The sequence below is a fragment of the Lutra lutra genome, chromosome 10 (genome assembly GCF_902655055.1).
Source record: "Lutra lutra chromosome 10, mLutLut1.2, whole genome shotgun sequence".
Taxonomy (NCBI): Eukaryota; Metazoa; Chordata; class Mammalia; order Carnivora; family Mustelidae; genus Lutra; species Lutra lutra.
In genome coordinates this window covers 70066635-70086123 of record NC_062287.1, presented here as the reverse complement: position 1 = coordinate 70086123, position 19489 = coordinate 70066635, and the positions used below count along the sequence as shown (strand labels likewise).

General features: G+C 48.0%; 1 protein-coding gene across 3 annotated transcripts in view; it reads right to left on the bottom strand.

Annotated features, from left to right (window-relative positions):
* INSC (INSC spindle orientation adaptor protein) overlaps positions 1–19489 on the bottom strand; it is a 128166-nt gene that overhangs the window by 77960 nt on the left and 30717 nt on the right. For all 3 annotated transcript variants that reach the window (XM_047693998.1, XM_047693999.1, XM_047694000.1), the window contains exon 2: positions 9983–10083. In XM_047693998.1, coding sequence (XP_047549954.1) covers positions 9983–10083 — 101 coding nt within the window. The remainder of the gene's footprint in view (positions 1–9982; positions 10084–19489) is intronic.

Sequence of the window (19489 nt, the reverse complement as noted above, 5' to 3'; positions counted from 1 at the left end):
CTTAGAGAAGAGGAGCTGGCCAGGATGGTGAGGGCAAAAAGACCTCCGCACAAACATGGAAAAGCCTAGAGGCCTAAAAATAGAAATACACCAAGGATTCTCACCGGACTCAAGCATGGGGGTTGGGGGGCTCCGCATGAGTGGCTGGGGAAGGACCTAAAGGGAGAGATAGAGGCCAGGTGATCAAAGACCCTGACTTGATTAGTAATTTGGGTTTAATCTTAAAGATAATTTGGAGCCACAAAAACGCTGTAGAGCAGGGCAATGCTATCATTGTGCAGAGAGTTAGTAGAAACTGGATCGAAACAAGGTTAAGTACAAGAGGCTGACCTACTGGGAGCTGGTGGGCATAAAGCAGAGAGAGGATGGAAGCCTGAACTTGGCAGTGAGTGACATGGGAGAGGAAGTGACTGGTCTGGGAAGGAGAGGAGAGGATGTGAGGGTGAAGGAGGGAAAGGGACAGGCCTGGCTCCTGGGTGTCTAGCCTGGGTGAGATAGAAAACCCACACAGGGAAGAGCTAGTTCTCATTTTGCTTGTTCTAGGGCGAGGCATGATAACAAGTGGGGTACACAAGGCCCCAGCAGATGGGGGGCCCAGGCCTAGCCAGAGGTCTATCAAGGACACCCCAAGCTTTTTCAGGGAAGAGACTAGGCCCAGTGAACCTGGCATGGCCCCACCACAAGTCGGTCCCCTCCCAGCCACGGCCACCTTGCCGCCACATAATAAGCTGCTCTTCTCAATTTTGGAGTCTAGGGACCGCGACTCATTAAGGTTTGGACTGCATTAGTGCTCAGCATCCCATAATTGCATAGCTCGCCTGACTCTCTGTCATTAGCTCTCCGCTCTCTGGGCTCCACCTCTCCTATTGGATTTGCTGACTGACCCCAACACAGAAAGTCTGGCTACATGGGGCAGCTCTCGCCGTGCAGTGGGGACTGCCTGCTGGCCCTGAACCTCGCAGCTCCCGGTGATTTGACCATCCTCAGCCATAAACTTTGAGCTGCCGTTTCCCTACACATGACCTCTTTCCTTTGCATGTCCAAACGACTGATCTGATTACTCACAGAAGAAGGGAATTGAAAATTGAGGTCAAAGCAGATGGGCTGGCAGCAAGTCACATTCCCTTCATGGTGGAAAACCACCACAGTCAGATCAGGGTAGGGTCTCTGGCCAAGGAGACTGAGGAGCCAGGGGCCAGGGCCCAGGACTGGGGTTGGATTTTCTCAGTCTCCGGCACGAACTGGAATCTGAGCCTGACACTGTCAAGATTATCCCCACCCCTGGAGAGCAGGGAAGCCATGGGCAGACAGTGAATGGAACTCCCAGGAGCCCGCCCAGTTCTCACCAGAGAGCCCCGGAGACAAGCAGATGCCTGCTCCCTGAGTAACCTCCTTGTTCTCTGATGGCAGCTTTCCTGGACATCCGGAAGAATGTGACCAAAGCCTAAAATCTGGGTTTTCTGTAGTCTGGCAGATTACAAACACAAAGCCAGATATAACCACAATCATCTCAATATATCAGGGTACTGGTAGGATGATTTTCTTTTAAGCTGGAATTATCCAGGGTGGAGTTGGAATAGGCGAAGAGAAGAGTGTAGTCTCATACCAAGAAATTACAGTATGAAACAATGGGACCCCTAACCTGTTTTTAAAGTCAGGGGGAATTAAGTACCCATCCAGCAAGCAGGGAGGCTTATCAACACTAGAGCGCCTTCTGTATACCAAGTGCTCTTTCCTTCAGGCCCTAACAGCACACTGACGTTGGAGATCACCATCCCCATTTTATGGGTGTAGAAAGGGGCTCAGAAGCATGACATGACTTGTCTAAGACCTCACTGCTAATAGTGGTAATAAAGCTGAATGGATCAAGTGTTTATCACATTCTGGGCTCTGTGCTAAGGGCGTGATTCAATCTTAATTGTTCACTTAACCTTCAAAATAATCCCATGAGGTCCACATAACCGAGATTCGGTAGGTTAAGTGACTTGGCCAAGGTTACACAGTGGATAAGTAGAAATACATAGAAATAAGGATGCAGGCACTCTGAGGCGAGAGCCTTGCTATGATGTGGCTGCTCTGGGAAGTCTTCAGCAACTGAGCTGATATTCACACCCTCAGACGCACAGCCAGTGCCCTCTCTACTATGGTAGAATGCCCTTCCATGACATAGCAACACCTTTTTAAAACTTACCATCATCAAAGACTATGGCGTGTCCAGTCATTTTTCAAACCCTTACCCCATTTCTTTCCGGGAAAGAATCAGATGTGTGTTGTTTGAATTCAAGACTGAACTGTGGCCTACTGGCCCCATCCTCACATACCTCTGTTTGCACCAGAAGGACTATCAGAGGAGGGAAGCCAGGGAGACCATGCAAACAGAGGGGGAAGTGACCCGCTCGGGACTTCGGATGCAAAGCGGTCCCCTCCTATCCCTCTTTGTCCTGCCTCTGCTTCTGTCTCCTGGATTGTCCCCTTCAGTCATCAAAGCCCATCACTGGGGAAAGGTCACTGTTCCTGACCCTTCAGATGCTAAAGGGAACAATTCTTCCCAGCTCAGCAGACCCACGCCCTGACCCCCAGCTGCTAGTACCAGAGTCCTCTTCCCCAGCTACTTCAAATGGCCTAGCATCCAGTGCTCTCCCAAAACACTGGGGGTCAACAGTTTATGGAAATCTATGCCGACACCCTCATTGATTCATTTTAATCTCTATTCACTTAGAATGGAACTTTATTCCTTCGAAGTCCGAAATTTGGATTCCTCTGCCCTACCCTATTCTACCCGTTGTGTGGAGTGTTTTCTGTAAAAGCAAAACAAAACAACAACAACAAAAACCACTCCACTATGCCAAGAACACTTGGTAATGGCCTCCAAACTTTACCGAGCATCCCATTGTGCCAGCACTAGGCTAGAGTGCTGCAATTTAAGAGGGAGGCAGTGGGAGGAGGATCTCTGAGAGTGCAGGACCTTGCACAGTGACACATTCCCTCCACCCAGCGTGGCACCTGGCACATCACAGGCATTGACAAGTGGAAGAAGGGCTGTTTAGTCCAAGCTATGATATCTGAGAAAGCTACCAGGGCAACACCAGAAGAGGGCTGTTGAGTTCTTCAGGAGAGGAACCAGAGTTGGAAGATGATGGGGAGTCTGATGGGAGAAATAGCCTGTACAAAGGAATGAAGGCATGGAACCACATACTGGGAACATGGCAAGTCCTAAGAACAACCAGAGGCATAGAGGTGGAGTCCAAAGCAAGGATGTCAAATTACAAAGCACGTTTGAGTGCTAGGGGTCATGGATTTATCCGTCTTCTATCCCACCAAAGCAGGGCACCCTATTCCCCTACAGAACATTTCTCCTGGTTACACCAAGGGACTTCCATAAAACTGAACAAGGCATACCCTCGGACGCTGGAAGGGCGTCCCATGCTAGTAGGTCTTACAGTTTCCATCCCAGCTTCAAGGCAAACACTAGACCTCTTTGTGCATGTCACAGGAAGGAATGAGAAGACCTTGTTTTGGTCAGTGGGATTGCTTTCCCAGCCCTAAGAACTAAAGTGTGATATTTTTATCCAGAAAAGGGGACAGACTATCCAAAACTCATTCACAAACTCTTAGCATGTTAGAACTAGAAGGGTCCCTGGGGAAGCTTTAGCCTACTTTCTCGTCTTCAGAAGAAGAAACTCAAGCTCAGAGAGGAAGAAGGACTGTCCAGTGACACACAGCAGGTTAGTGCAGGCCAGGGCTGGGAAGAGAGGAGGGAGGGGAGGAAGGAAGGAGAGGAGGAAGGGAGGGAGGGAAGGAGGAAGGGAAGCCTCTAGTTTCTAGTCCGTACTCCCCACTGCACTGTGTTTTCCGGCAAGAGATTTAATGATAAAATTGCAGACTTTTTTCCAGTAAACATAAAACCAAAGACTAAAAATATTTCTGAATTACTTTTCTTTAGAAGAAAAAAAATCTCTCTCCAGCATTCTGACTCCATCAGCCAATTAAATCTTTGGCTTCCACTCAGAAAGAGGATTTAAATTAATCAAGATAAAACTAGCTTACTCTTTCCCTCCAAGCAGCAACTTTCTACCAAGAAGAATGAGAGTACTTTGCTGGAGACAGGAGTGTGTTGGGGAAAGGAACAAAATCCAAGCCATTTAACTTCTCACACTCACCTGAGACTCCTCAGCCATTTGTCCTTCATTCATCAAACATCTATTAAATATTTATTCATTCAACAACCACTTATTGAGCTCCTTCTGTGTGCATTCTAATTACGGGAGCATAGCTATGAATCAGAATGTAATTCGGCCCTCAAGACATGGACATTTGTCATTGAGCTGGGTGATGAAATTTACATAAATCATCACCCTACAACCCAGGGCCTGGCCCAAAGTAAATTCTTAGCCCAAAGTAAGTCTCATTTGAATGAATGAGTGAATGAATGAAATCAGGGTCTACTACAGATCACTGCCACATGAGAATTCCACCGGGACTAGGACACAGCACTTCCAGAAACAGCTTAAGAAACAGCTCAGAAAAGGCAGGACTTCACAAATGGGCAGGTGGGGGTCTGAAGAGTATTTTGAGAGCTCCATTCACTTCTCCGAGCCTCAGTTTCCCCACCATCATGATGGGATCTGAGGAAATTTCCAGCACTAACATTTGATTATTCTCTGAGCCCAGTTCCCGGCACTTTATGGGAGTTTAAACCCAATCTCTCTTCCTAAAAATAACTATTGAATCATTGTCCCTCTCCCTTCTCAAGGTCATGCCTGCGTTTCTGTGGATTTCTCTTGGGAGATGAGAGAAGTGAGGGAATTCGACTCTAACTTTGATTGGCCTTCCTCTCTGTTTAAACAAGAGAAGAAAATATCCAATTATCCCATTGACAATTACAGTCTGCACATTTCACCGCAGGCATAGAAAACAGGCCAGCAGCAGAAAACCAGCCACAGCCCAGGGGTGCACACATGCAAGCCATTATCTATTCGGAGACAGGCAGGCCTGCGGTGGACCCCAGTGGCTCAGAAGCTGGAGGGCTCCTTGCCAACAGGCCAGGCCAGCCGGGAGGCTGTGTGCCATTAGGGGCAGCAGCCCCCATCCCATCGTCTCAGACTCCAGGCTGAACAGAAAGCAGGTGAGAAAGTGAGTCACTGACAGTGAGTGATCCCAAACCAAAGACCCTGGCTGTATCCTTGTATACACGCAGGCCTGATCAGGTCAAGAGCTAAATCAGTGAGTTCCACGAGGGAAGGGACCATGTCCAATTCTGTCACCAACATGTCCTTAAGCACACAAGCATCATACAAGGCCCATGATCTGCATTCAAGATGAACATGTAGTAAAATTTGTAGAAGGCAAATGAGTACGACCATCTGAAATAATGTGTGAGTGGTTTGTTTGTGTGATGACCCCAAGAAGACTGTGGGAAAGAGACTGGTTAGGGTACTGGCTAGCACTCGGGCTCAAGCATCATCTGGAAACATCTGTCTAAGCTCTGCTCCTTATAAGCTCTGACCTTGGGCAAGCTTCCGTTTCCTCACGGGGCACATGTATGTGCTGCTCAGATTCCCCTTTAAGGAAGGACTTGTTGCCTCCAGCTGCTGGGAGTATCATTAACTAACAGCCTCCAGCCATCAGGTCCTCGGACTGTCTTAAAGCCACCTCACCTAAGGTCATGCCTTGTCCACCGCTGCCCACTTAAAACACGCATCAAGTGGGGCATGAATGAAGGCTATGGTCACCCTGGCCAATGCACAAAACTCTGACTCCAAAGCTCCTTGTGAGGGTAGCTGAAATCATTCAGCCCATCTTCTCCCTCCCCTGGTCCTGCTTCTGTCCTCTTCTTTCCCCAGGGCTTGGACTCCCTATTAACCACCCTGAACTCTCAACTCCATCCCAAAGGCTGCTTCCCAGAGAACCCAACCTGTCCCATCATTCACAAAATAGAGATAATAACCAGCTCACAGTTGCGCTATCTGACAGGCAGGTTTGGTGGGGAGCCAAGGTCACACGGCTGGTAGGGAGGAGCATTGGGACTTGAGTCCAAGTCTGATTCCAAGGTCTGTATGCTTTCAAACCCTTAGGCCCACATTAATGTTTCCAACAGTAGGGTTTTGTTCTTTGGCTTGTTCATTATTTTTAAATCTGAAAGCTTTCCAAGAGCTTCAGATGAAGTTGAAGTTGAGAACCCTGACCCTCCCTCTCCTATTGCCCACACCAATTCAGCATGAGATCCCAGCCCCTGTCGTGGCACGCTGGGATGTCCTGCCCTCTATCATCTCCCCGGAGTCCATGCCTAGATAGGTCTTTTTTTTGGTGCTATTTATTCCTAAGGGTCTCAAATACCAAAGGCCTACCACATAGGAGCCACCCAAGCTGCTGGCTGATCCCACGCAACTCGACAATATTGATTTATTTTGCATATTGAAGTGAACAATGGCACTTTAGAGTGAAATTCAGTTTCAGCAGAACACAGCAGAGAGAAGTCAATTATCCAGCATTAATTATGTATGTGGGGACAATAACTGTGGTGATATTCCTCACTCTCGAGGCCTCTAGAGCTTGGAACAAGAGGAAAGAAGAGGTAGCTGCTATTATCTGTCCACAGTGCAGACTGGGTTGGGTAAATTAACCCTCCTGACATCCTGTGAATACACATAAGCCTTCTTTGGGAACATGATCCATGCACCTGGCCCCAAAACACATGAAATTAATAGGCTGCTAGGCCCAGGGATCACATTCCCCCAATATTCTGGCCAGGCCAGGCTCTGAATATACTAAAGGAACTAGCACCTTCTCTCTGCCCCTCCCCCACCCCGCCCCATCAGAACTTTAGGGCTGAAGACTTTCTAAGCAAACCCCTTCTCAGGCTGCAGCTTTGTAGCCAGCCAGAACTCTCAGGGTCACGTTAGTCCAGGACCTTCCTCCCAAGGTGCGTGTGTGTGCAGTATCAACCAGAAACCCTAGCCTGCCTCCAAAAGAAGAGAAATCCAATTTCTAAGTCATTGTCATGTGATTTAAATTTCTGTATTCTTAAAATTTCTGAGGAGATTGGAAGTGAGGCGGGTTGGGGGGAGAGGTTCCCCAAGGCAGAAAAGGTGCCAGGGTCTCATCTACCTTTGCCCCAATTTGCTACCCCAGGGACCCAGTCCTCATCTGGAGAGCTTAACACTGATGGGGCTGTTTCCGTGTTTAGGCAGGTGCTTTGTACATATTATCTTAAATTCTCTTTACAACTCAGTGATGTAAGTGTAAATATCCTCTTTTTATACATGAAGAAACTGAAGCCCCAGGTCACATCTAATATGCAACAGAACCAAGAACTAAGTTGAGACTGTCCTGGTCCTTAACCATTGTCCTAACCTGCCCTCTGAGAGCAGCTTCCCCTACCCCAGCACAGGGACTGGTGGACCATCCCAGGACCCACGAGGCTCAGAGGAAGGGTCCTAAAGCCCTATTGTGTTGGGTGAAGTCGTCAAAAGGACATGGCGCCAGTTGACCCGTGCGCAGGACCCCGGCCATCAGAGGCTCCCCCCACCCCTCCCATCCTTGGAATGTGCATTCCATTTGCCTTCCCGACTCCCAGAGGCTGCCCCAGGGATACAACCTTGAGATAGTGATGAGATGCTGAGACCATCTGGATGGTATACTCAACTGAACCCACTTAAGGCCTCCATATAAACTTTTAAGATTTGGTGGCAGGTGCAGAAACCATGTCTTGCTACCACTGAAGACAAGCTCCATATGTAAGTTCCCTTGCCTGCTAAACCTGCTGCCCACCAGTCTGGAGTGGTCTGTCTCTGTCTTTGGTCTCTTCCTGCCATCTGCTTACAGAGGCTGGTTTCAGATTGCACCTGGGAAGTCCCCAGGTGCTTCTGAACCAACACACCGCCCATCTGGTATGTGGTACCAACCTACTGCCTGGTCTGGACAGGAGCCAGGAAGACTATGATTCCACTACATCTAAAACAGTTCCACTTCCTCCTGGTTTAAAATACTGGGAGTGTCTGTGGGTGATTCTTACTTTCTTAGTGAGATCACTGGCCAAGAGGGGTCCAGGAAGGGATTTCTAGAAGACTGCCCTGAGAGCCACGGTGGACCTCTGGAGTCAGCAGGCACTCAATAAACAAGAGCGCCACCTATGTAGCGTTCCCTGCACTACAGACACTTTGTACCCACTAATTCCTTCCGTTCACACATGAACCCTATGAAGTAGATATTCTTTTCATCCCCATTTCATACATGAGAGAACCGGAACCGAGGGGCTGATGGAGTGTGAGAACTTGCACAAGGCCACACAGTCATAAGAGGTAGACCCTGCCTTTGAAACCAGGTTGCCGTGAGTTCAAAGCTGAATGGCCACTGCCCACCTCGTGAAAGGCCATTAGCTCTTCCAACACATATGGATCCCAACGGGTCTGCCTCTCACAATCTCTGAGCTCGGCCTAAGGCATACCATGTGGAAAGATATCTGGGCCCCCATTGGATCTCTTATTCTCAGCATCAGGCTGCACAGAAAATTCCCAGCTATGTCTCTAAAAGGGTTTTCTATTCTAAATGGCACACACAAGTTATATGTCATACCCATAAGCCTTGCTGTCATGATGACTTTGGGGGAGCAGACAGATGACCTCATAAAGGTTAACCCAGTACTAGTAGACTTTCAGCAAATAGTCAACATTTTTTTCTGATTTTAAAAGCAACACACAGGGCGCCTGGGTGGCTCAGTGGATTAAAGCCTCTGCCTTCAGCTCAGGTCATGGTCCTAGAGTCCTGGGATCGAGGCCCGCGTCGGGCTCTCTGCTCAGCGGGGAGCCTGCTTCCTCCTCTCTCTCTGACTGCCTCTCTGCCTACTTGTGATCTATCTCGCTGTCAAATAAATAAATAAAATCTTTAAAAAAAAAATAAAAAAATAAAAGCAACACACACTTAGAAATATACTCAAAACCCAAGCAATGTAGAAATGAATGATGATAACTCAGGTGGGATGTGGTTAAGGACAGAATAGAGCTCAGATATCCATGATGCCTGTGATAGGCAAAACAAAACCTACAAAACAAAACCAGACAACACAACAGTGACTTAACAGTCTTACAAGGGCTACTTGGATTCTGTTACCTCAAAATGGCCCCATCAAAATGTCTCAGAAAAAAAAAAAAAAAAGAAAAGAAAAGCAAGATGGAAGCCTTGAACACTCAGTCGCACAGGTCCTCCGTGATCAAACCTGCATGAGAGAGGAAAGAGCCTGGTCTTCCCACGACTGAAGCATTTCCAAAGTCACAAATCTTTCAGGGCCAAAATCAGGACAGTCCTGGGGCAACAGGGACAGCTGGTCACCACAGATTCATTGTTCTGGTACTTTCCCCTTTGGTTCTGGTTCTGACCTTCAGGACCAGCCAGGTCCCCAGGTCTTTCAGCGTGTGAAGTCACCTCTGGTGCCCCCATCTCTCCTTCCCACCTCATCATCTGGGCTTCAACTTCTGCTCAGTGGATTCCTCCTCCTCCTCCCCATCTCTCACCCCCAACCCAACTCAGGACAATAAATATCCCCAAGGATAAGCTCTGTGCTCTGTTCCCTCCCTGGTGCCCTGGGAGAAGGAGAGGACACTTAAGAGTAGGCCGTCCCTTTCAAGAGACTCTAAGAGAGGCTTCCATAACCCCGAGGGCCCCCAAGGACTCCAGCCTCCTGACCCAGGTGGGATTGGGAGCCTCCTCTGGGATCCCCTATCTTAGCAGAACATCCCATTCAATCATTTGTTTCACTGTCTGCCTGCATCACAGACTCCAGCTCCTTGAGGGACTGGATATGCCTGATTCCTCCATGTCTCAGGGTCCAGTTCTATCAGGCTCTCCTGAGTCAACATGGCATCCCCAATACCTTGCCTTAAGCTTCCTGTCCAGGACAGTGCACAGAGAGATGGGACTACCTGCAACTTCAAGATCCTGGAGCTGGGCCTCAGCCAGAGGCCTGGCCCTAAGAGACGGGACTTACCGCTGACCGGGCAGAGGGATGGAGTCCAGATGCCGGCCTCCAGGCAATGCCATCATGTTGATCCCAATTTGTAGCAAAGCCTTCCCACAGTGGTCATGACCCTGGAAAAAGGGAGAGTAGGCCAAGGTCAAGGGATGCCCTGAGAGAGGAGGTGCAATGATTTTCTCTCCCAGTTCCTGGCTACAAGGAGCCAAGGCAGGTGCAGAGGGAAGGCCCCCTCACCCTCTTCTTTTTGAACCAGTTTAGACACCACTGTCTTCACACAAGTAGTGCAGGACTTAGTTCTACGTCCCAAGCTCACTAGGAATCCCTACAATCTTTTATCTCCCATTATCAAATGTTTGCCTAACCCATCTCACTTTGTTCCAAACATTGGGACACATAGACCAGCAAATATTACATGATACTTAAAAAGTATCTATGGTTTATCTGGAATTCACATTTATGGGCATTGTGTATTATTTGCTAAATCTGGAAACTCTACACACTAATTCTCCATAACCATCAGAACACTGGGTTATTTACTTCGATTATGCCCGGGAAATGTGACTCTGTAATGAGCATGGTGGTTGCTTCCCCAAACCCATTCCACATCAGATGATATAATTTCACCCAAACTGCTACTAACTGGTTCAGGAATAGGCATGGGACTCAATTCAGACCAATGAGCCATGACAGAATTGCTTCCAGAAAAAGTTTTCATTCTCCTAACTGCAAACCACAAGGAGACTGTATCTGTCCCGCTGGCCCTGAGCAAGGAAGGACGTCACTTCATTGCTGCTGGAGACCATCTTGCAATCAAGGGAGGACCCAGCTGGGAGAATAAAGTTGGCACACAGAGAATAATAAATCTGGGTCCTTGATCCCTGAGCCACTGAATCAATCAGTGATCCCTGGAGTCTGGCCCACCCCTAGGCCTATTATGTAAGATAATAAAGTTCTTGTTGTTTAAGTGAAGATTGTGCTGGTAGATAGCCAAAAGCAGCCTAACTGATAATGGTAAACCAGGTTCTAGGGGCCTCCAATCCCAGCACTGAGGACCTACCTGGTTTGCCTGTGTTTCACAGATTGGACCAAGACAAGAATGTCCTTCCACCTGTTGGACTCCTCCTGTCACCTGTCCTTTCCTTGTTCCTCCCTCTCTGCCACCTCCTTCTTCAAGCCAGGGAGGAAGCCCTCCCCAAGGAAAAAGGAGATTCTGTTGCTTTTGCCTGGGTAGAGCAACCCAGGAGAGGACTGGCCATCATCTGGCATGCCCTGAGCTGAAGAACAGCAGATTTCAAGACTTTCTGAGAAAACACAAGTATGAACTTGTGGGAAGAGAATAGCTAGGAAGGGTAAAATGAATCCAGAAAAAGTAAACTCTTACTCCATGATTACAAATGACCCTTATGAGAAAAGAATGGAGGAGGACTTTAATTAACAGTGATATCGCTGGACATAATGTACCCTTTATGACGCGTGGAATAAAGAAGAAAACAGTCGATCTGGAAAGTATGGGAGCCAGGAGCTCAGAATAAACTAGGGCATTATGTAATTGCGGAGACTCACTCCCACTGCGTATTTCCTGGTCTGCGGGTCCCACCACCCTATAAGCCCCGTAACCCAAACGCCAGCCATGCAGCCAGCATTCTATGTATCTGTTGAAAAGATGAGTGGAATACATTTTTAATACCTTTATGCTGAGCCTGAGTTCTTTCTCTGTAACTGAGAATAATACTATCTATTGTATCTATTGTCAATGCTATCTATGATAACAGTGACCTGATTTAAGGACTCTGCAAGTGTCAGGCCAGGGTGAGAGTGTGATAAACAGTAGCCCTTTGTTATTCTCATGCCCCGAGAGTCTGCTGTACGCTCAGCCCTGTGGTCCGTTATGCTGAAGGCGACGCAGAAAATGAGACAAAGCCCAGAACGCTTTGATCGTGCTTGATGAGAGCCCATCAACATTGGCAGTATCGCCATTGTTATCTCTAGTGTTATGATCATGATTGAAAAAGTGTGTTTTTGGGACCCAGTGAGTCAGCAGTCTGAAAAGGATGGCACACAAGAAAAAGCCAGAAACAATAAAAGGAGGTAACTGTTCCTCTTCTGATGCGCAGGACCAAAGAAACCCAATGGGAAATCCGAGCTTCGCAGAGTGAATGCTACGACGTCATCAGACAGCAGTGCGCAAGCAAATCTTATTTTACCTCCACTCCGTCATCAAGCAGAAAGGGATACAGTGTACAAACGGGGAAGGGGGGATTCAAACTTATGGGCTCCAAGGCCCTTCAAAGGGTGATCTAGTCAGGGTTCTGTGAGGAGATGAAGCATGTCCTTGGTATTGGGGGAGCTATGGATCCGATCAAGTTGTATCTGATGCCCCCAGACAAAGGGAGAGCTGTCATGAGCAGAAACCTGGATGCAAGAGAATGACCTGAATTTCTAAGAGGTAGATTCTAGAAACACAGCTCAGTGACCCTGAAATCCTAGAACAGATTCCTAATTGCTGATCTGTGAGCCCCTCAGGCAGAAGCCAGCCAGAGCCCAGGAGGAACAAATCAGGCCCAGACAATCGGCTTCCTTTTCATTAGGGGACCGTGGGCTCCTAGCAGAGGGGAACACGACAGTAAACCTGGTATATCTTGATTTCGTTAAAATGCCCCGGTGAGATGTCCTTGTTCATCCATTTCACCCCTGGCCTCCCAGCAGTTGTGCCAGTGGAGACATCCAGCAAACAAAACCTTGGTTCCTGGGGTTGCAGGTTTTCCCAGGGGCAGGGGAAGCCTCGTGGGGACGTGTGGGTTGCATTTCCATTCCTGCCCGGTCTACTGACTGTATTATTTATGCCTGCCTCTTCCCCCAGTGGGACAAGGCTCCTCGGTGCCTGAAAGCACATCTTGCTCAGTGTGAGCCTGGGCCCAGGATCCTACATGATGACCCGCGTGGTAGAAGACAAGATTGTGAATCAGACTAGCTCACAGAGGAGCCACCGCTCAGAGGCACTGGAGATGGGGCACAGGTAAGAGAGAACATCTGGAAGGTAAGATAGGAAGTACCAAGAGTTTAACCCAGCTGATATTTTTTAAATGTCTCTAATAATAATAATGGCTAGCATTTATTGAGTGCGTGCCATGAGCCAAGCACTGTTCTAAATGCCTCATATAGTATTAACTCATTTTATACGATCATCATGCCCATTACAGATGAGACTCTGAAATTCAGAGGTGGTGTGTGCATTGCTCAGGGTCACACAGAGGACTAGGGTCCAGGCTTTAGGATTTCGAGGGGAGGTCCTGGAGCAGATGGAGGGATGACGACAACAGACAACAAATGACAGGTGTTTGCATTTGCTAATGGGAAGCCAAACTCCCTTCCAAGGTCACAACCACACTTAGCCCTCCAGCTCTCTTCCTTCACACCAAGGGCCTCCTTCTGCTCCCACCTCCCTGACTGGGAGTCCTCCAGCTTCGTCTGGTGCTGGCCCTCTATGACACAGCCAGAGGACAGAAGAACAGTCCTTAGAAAAATGAAGCAGATCGCCAACACTCCACTCAAACGGAGGAAGGAAGAGGGGCGTGGATAGTGGGCACACCTCTTCTGTCCCTCATTTCTTGGTTCCTTTTGTGAGAGTCATGTGAACAGCTGTGGGCCCTAAAGGAATCAGGGATGAGGAAACCATAATCCCAGCTAAGGCCTTAAGTGTCACTAGCTTTACAGAGAGACCTGTTTCAAGGATGCAGCCCTCATAGAAGCTCCCGCAGCCAGCTGCCTTGGCAGCCCCCTTCCCTAAGCCCTAAGCTAGGTTCATCCTAGTGAGCAGAAATTCCAAGTATGATGCCTCCTGACAGCATGTCAGAAAATGGACTCAAGGTAATCCCTTTGCTCCCCACTGTCTGTCCTCAATGGTGTTGGAAAAAGAACTTGGATTTTGGGATCTGACAGACGTGGATTCAAATCCTGACTCTATATCAGATTAGTGCATAACCTTGAGAAAATCATGAACCCCCATGAATGAGGTTACCTCAATTATACCTGCCTCTTAGGAGCTTCATAGGGGTTAAATATGTTCACTTGCAAAAGCCCCTAATAAATGGGAAAGGAAGGGAAGGGGAAGGGAAGAGGGAAGGAAAAAGAGAAGAAAAAAGGAAGAGAAGGAAAAAGGAAAGGAGAGGAAGGGAAAGGAAAGGGAGGGATAAAGGGAAAGGGAAGAGAAGGGAAGGGAAGGGAAGGAAAAGGGAAGGGAAGAGGGAAGGAAAGGAAAGGATAAAGGGAAAGGGAAATGAAAAGGGAAAAGGGAAGGAAAGGGAAGGGAAGGGAAAGAATCATGTGCTTGGCACATGGCAGCCTCAAAGAGGAAGTGTTCTTCATGGAAGGAGGAGTTGAGAAATGTGTCTCAGGGCAGAGATGCTGCCTTGGCCCTGAGAACAGTGGAAAGGACACAGGCAGGAGTGAGTGAGAAAGAGGAGGCTCCATCACTTCCGTCCCCACCCCACAACCCTGCCCAAGGCGCTTCCTAACTCATTGGAAATCTCACCCTCAAGGCTGCAGCCTTGGTTCTCTGGGGCTCTCAGCAATGCCTCCCTCACCAGAAGAGGCTAGTTTACAAGACAAACCTGAAGCCTTAAGTTTCTCTGATTTAATTCAATGCCCGCTGTGACAACTGCTCATTTGGACAGCTCATTTCTCTCCTGCCTCTTCTTAGAGGCAGACCTTGCTCACCTCCATTTGGCGAACAAGCCAGCTTGGGCTCAGAAGGAAATGGTAGATGATTTACAGTAAATTATTCAGTTAGAACCAGGACGGGAGCGGCTTCTGTCATTGTTTGATGGGCCAATCTTGGTATGGTTCAAGGCTGGGCTGGGATTATTTAATCTGCAGAATCCATTAGGGCTGTCAACAAGGCAGGACAGTAAATATTGTGGAAAGAGGTTAAGTTCTGCTCTGTGCTAGGTATAGGGAGGAGGCAGCTGGGGGAGTGGGTGGGGGAGGAATGAGACATGGGGATTCAATCAAGTCCCTCATTATGTGATCCCCTACCCCCTCATTATTTCTCTTAGAATTTATCACAATTGTAATTAAACAACTGAAATTAGTGGCTTTAACTTTTCTCCCTTGAGGATCCTGGGAGCAGGGACTAGAGGTCTGTCCTGCCCACTGCTGTATCCCCCACACCCCCTCCTGACAGGTGCCTGGTGCACAGTGATCAGATCGATCAGATTGATGAACTCTTATTGACTGACTGGGTGGGTTCTTACCGGAACCCCAGCTTACTCACTGGTAAAAGAGAGACAGGCGCCTATGCTGTCACACTGTGATCAGTACTGGTTGAGAGGGTTGTGGGAGGGCCTTTTCCAACCATATACGCTGCAGGGAAAGGGCTTGGCATCCTAACACCCACTGAGACAAAGCCACTTGCCCCTCCTGAGTTTCTGTGGTCCTCACTGTCCAATCATACCTGGCTGAGCAGGCTCCTTCCCCACCATGAGCTCTTTGCTCTGCTAGGCAAGTTCTTCCAGACAGACAGACAGACGGACAAAAGACAGTTGCATGACAGCTGCAAAAACTGGGGGGGGAAAGGGAGGTTGCTAAGGGAGGTCCAGAAGGCTTTCCAGCTGTGCTAGGCAGGAATGGAAGGTGGGGAGAAGGGGTCACGGCAAGTTTCTCAAGGCATGACCCTAAAAGTGACCCTTGCAAGAGGCATTTGAAGACAAAGGAAAGGGGGAGGTGCAAAGGGAAGAGTGCAGGGGCAGAGGGAAGAACATGGGAATTTCAAGGAACTGCAAGTGTCTCTAGAAGGCTGTAGTGAGCACTTCAGGCTGGGGGAGGGGTTTAGGGAAAATATCCTAGTGGCATGGGAATGCAGAAGAAGGAGTAGCCACTTTCAGCTGAACTGGGTCTTAAATGCAGGGTGGGATTTTGCCAAGTGAAGATAAGACAAGGACATCCAGTGCCAAGAGAGCAGTGTGAGAAGTGGCAAAAAGAAAATGAAGCAAGTATTCAGGGACCCAGATTCCTTCATGGGGCTGGAGGGAAGGCGCCTCTGTGGCACCTTCTTTGGATGCCAGATTCTTTGGACTCTATTCTGTGGGTGATAAGGAGTCGCTGAAGGTTGTTTGAGTAGGGACTGAAATGATCAGAGTGGAATTTCAGCTTCCATGGTGACCAGTAAGTGGATGGACTCCAGGGAGTGAGGCCAGCAGCAGGGGTCCATTTAAGAGACAGATGCTACTCCCAAGGGGGACCACAAAAGTCCTGGGGTTAGAGCCATGGGGACTTGCGGTAGAAAGGAGGGCGGTTACAATGAGCTTTAGGAGGTAATGACAATGAGCTTCCTCTTGCCCCCACTCAAGGCCCTGTTGATCTGCAGGAGGGTGGCAATAGACATCAAGACATTTCAGTATTGCGAGCTGGGGTGGTCAGCATCCTACAGCAATCAGATATCTGACTCTCTGACTCTCATTCCCAGGGGAGGCACAAGAAACTAAGCAGGCTGTCACCTAGCTTGAATGGACTACTATAACCTACTGAATGGGCTGAGCCTTATGAAATACAGACAGAGCAACTCTCTAGAGGAAGCCCGAGTGACATTTTACAGCTGTCAGGCAACAGGGTCCGGTAAGTGGACAGAAGAGACCTCTGGGCTCCAGAGCTGGGCAGCCCAGAATGACTGTGTGTCAGACAGGGGCCACCCAGACCTGAGCTCTGCTCCTCCATTCCAGAGTTAGAACAGTTTCAACAAAGCACAGGCAAGACTCCGAGTCTCCCCCTGATTAACTGGATACATCTATCTTCTAGGCTTTACCTGAAAAGTAACAAGAATCCCACCTGCACAAATATGTCAAGGGTAAGACTATAGCCTCCAGCCTCCAGCCACAATCTAGGTAGCCTTCCTGGAGGAGCTCACATCATAAAGCTAGAGTATTAGAATTAGTAGGAGGCCTTAGGGATTCCTGCTTTGTAATAATAACTATAATGATAATAATGAGAAGGAGAAGAGGGAGAAATATTTAGGATACTAACATTATGTTAGACATTATGGTAAGTGCTTTAAATTTCATCTTCAAAATACTCTTGTTATCCCCATTTTTCAGATGAGGAAACTGAAGCACAGAGACGAGTCTGGGCAGATGGAGAGAATGATTCAGAGAGGGGAAGAGATCTGCTTGAAGTCACACAGCAGCTGAGCTATATCTGGGACATGCACCCTGGTCTCCTCACTGCCATCAACTTCCCCATGGGAAATCCAAGGAAGGCTTTGTGTGATTAGAGCCCTGAGAGACCCACCCATGCTCAGAGTGACTTACCCTGGGAAATCAATGGTTCTGGCAGTTCGCCATCTACAAAGTGGGATAGTTACTCATGCTCTTTCTCTTTTGCTGCTGCTATCAACACAGGGAAATGAAAAGTGGAGAGAGAAATTACAGGGATTCCTAGTTTAATTAGGCCCAGTTTTGGAATGAGCCAGGCAGGTTGATGCAGACTCCCCAGAGGTCTGAGAGAAGGAGCCAGAGTCAAGATCTCCCTGCAAAGTTCTATGTGCCCCAGTCCCCAATCAATATGACAGCCCATCTTCTAAATGGCTCCAACTTGTCAAAGACAAGCCCTAGGCAGCCTTTCCTGAAGGAGCATGTGTAACAGTCTTAGAGGAAGCCCAAATTCCTGGAGACTGGAAAGCCATGCTGACCCCCATCCTATACCCCAGGGTGGGTCCTTCCTGGCTCCAGGACTCCGACATCCCAGCCGCCCATCAGATGAGCACCCAGCCCTGAACCACACAAGGAAACTGCGGTTGCTGGCATTTGGGAGCTGGACTTGAGCTGCTGACTTTCTAAGGGTCAGAAGGAGCAAGTGGCGTCCCCAACCTCCAGGACCTTTGGCAGAGCGTAGTCCCTGGGAGATGCTCGGCTGGACCTTTGGGCCACCCCAGTCCAGACCTCTGTTGCTTAAGATTAGAGATTTGGAGTCAGTTACTAGCCATATGATCACGGGCATTAAGTGTCCTTGTCTGTAAAGTTGGGTATATAAGAAGGACAATGGAAGCAATGGTTCCTTCCTCATGATGCTACGGTGTGGATCACTGAGATCCCATGTGCAGCCAGCACACAGGGGTGCTTGATATAAGACTGGTTCTATTTCTCTCCTGGTGAGGACAAGTACCTCGCAGTCAGGGAACAGCCAGATGGAGGCCACACTACAGCCTCCTAAACTATATCCAACTAGTCAACTGCTTTTTACTCTTTAACTTTTTTAATTATCCCTTCTTACTTTCTAACTTTTCCTGATGTGAATGTTAGCCAACTGCTCAAACGTTCCTTAGCTCTGATTTGCAAAAGTGAGAGCTCTCTCTCCCTGGGCCCAGATCCCAGGGTGCTAAAATTAACAACCAGTATACTTTAAGCTAATGACTTACTGGTCGTGACTGCCACAAAGAGACATAATTTTCAGATAAAAGCCATTAGAGAAAATTGAATAGCTCCAGCGTGGTGAAAATTTGGATACATCCTGTTTCATAAATCACACTCAGAGGTTACACTGGGCAAGCTATTTCCCTCACTGAGTCACGATGAGGCCCCAGTTTGAGGGGTTCTATACACCCTTGGGAAAGAAGACATAGGGGAGAGAACCATGCAATCTGGGGCATAGAAGGAGTCAAACATGAACAGCCCATTCACAGAATGTTGTCTTATTAAGGCTCATTTAAGTCTGATATGTCACATGTTCTAGTAGCATCCAAACAGCGCAATGCAAGGTGTCTAGTACTGAGTAGGAACTCAATAAATATTAGTCGTTACCCAATAGGGGATTCCACGGTTCTCCAAAAACATCGTGCCCTTCCATAATGCTATGTATTGGTCATGGCACCGCAACATGTCCAGACCAAAATATCGTCAATTCTCTTCTTCTATCTCCTGGTAATACCAATGTTTCAGGACTCAGTTCTAATCCCACCTCATCTGAGAGGCCTTCTCCAACCACTCTAACTGACAGTAATTTCTCCCTCCAAAAAGTTCCCTAGGAATCAATGAAAGTGGGTGGTCTTGAACAGTTTTAAACTATATTGTAATAGAAGGCATATTTTCTCCATGTCCTTCTCTCTTCCCCAGTCCACCTGTTAAGTGAAGCCACAGCAACTGGAAAGTCACAATACAGCAAGGCCAAAAGATGGACGAAGATGAGTCCTGAACACTTTTTGGGGTAGAGCCACCCAACTCACATCGATCCAGGGGGACGGTAAGTAAGAAACACACACAATGTGCTAGACCACTAATATTGGGGGGCTGTTTATTATAGCAACTAATCTGAATTAACCTAATTACAAAAACTAAAATAGATGCTATACTTAAGGCATCTGTAAGTGTGCTAGACACAGAAGTCTTTCAGTAAATATAAGCTCCTTTTCTCTTCTTCTTCAGCCTTGGAGATGGTGGAATACTGTGTTTGTCTGTATTTGTCTGGACCCTGACTCTAGTTCATGTACCATACAGCCAGAGTCCAGAAGTTGATGAGGTGAGAGTAGGATGG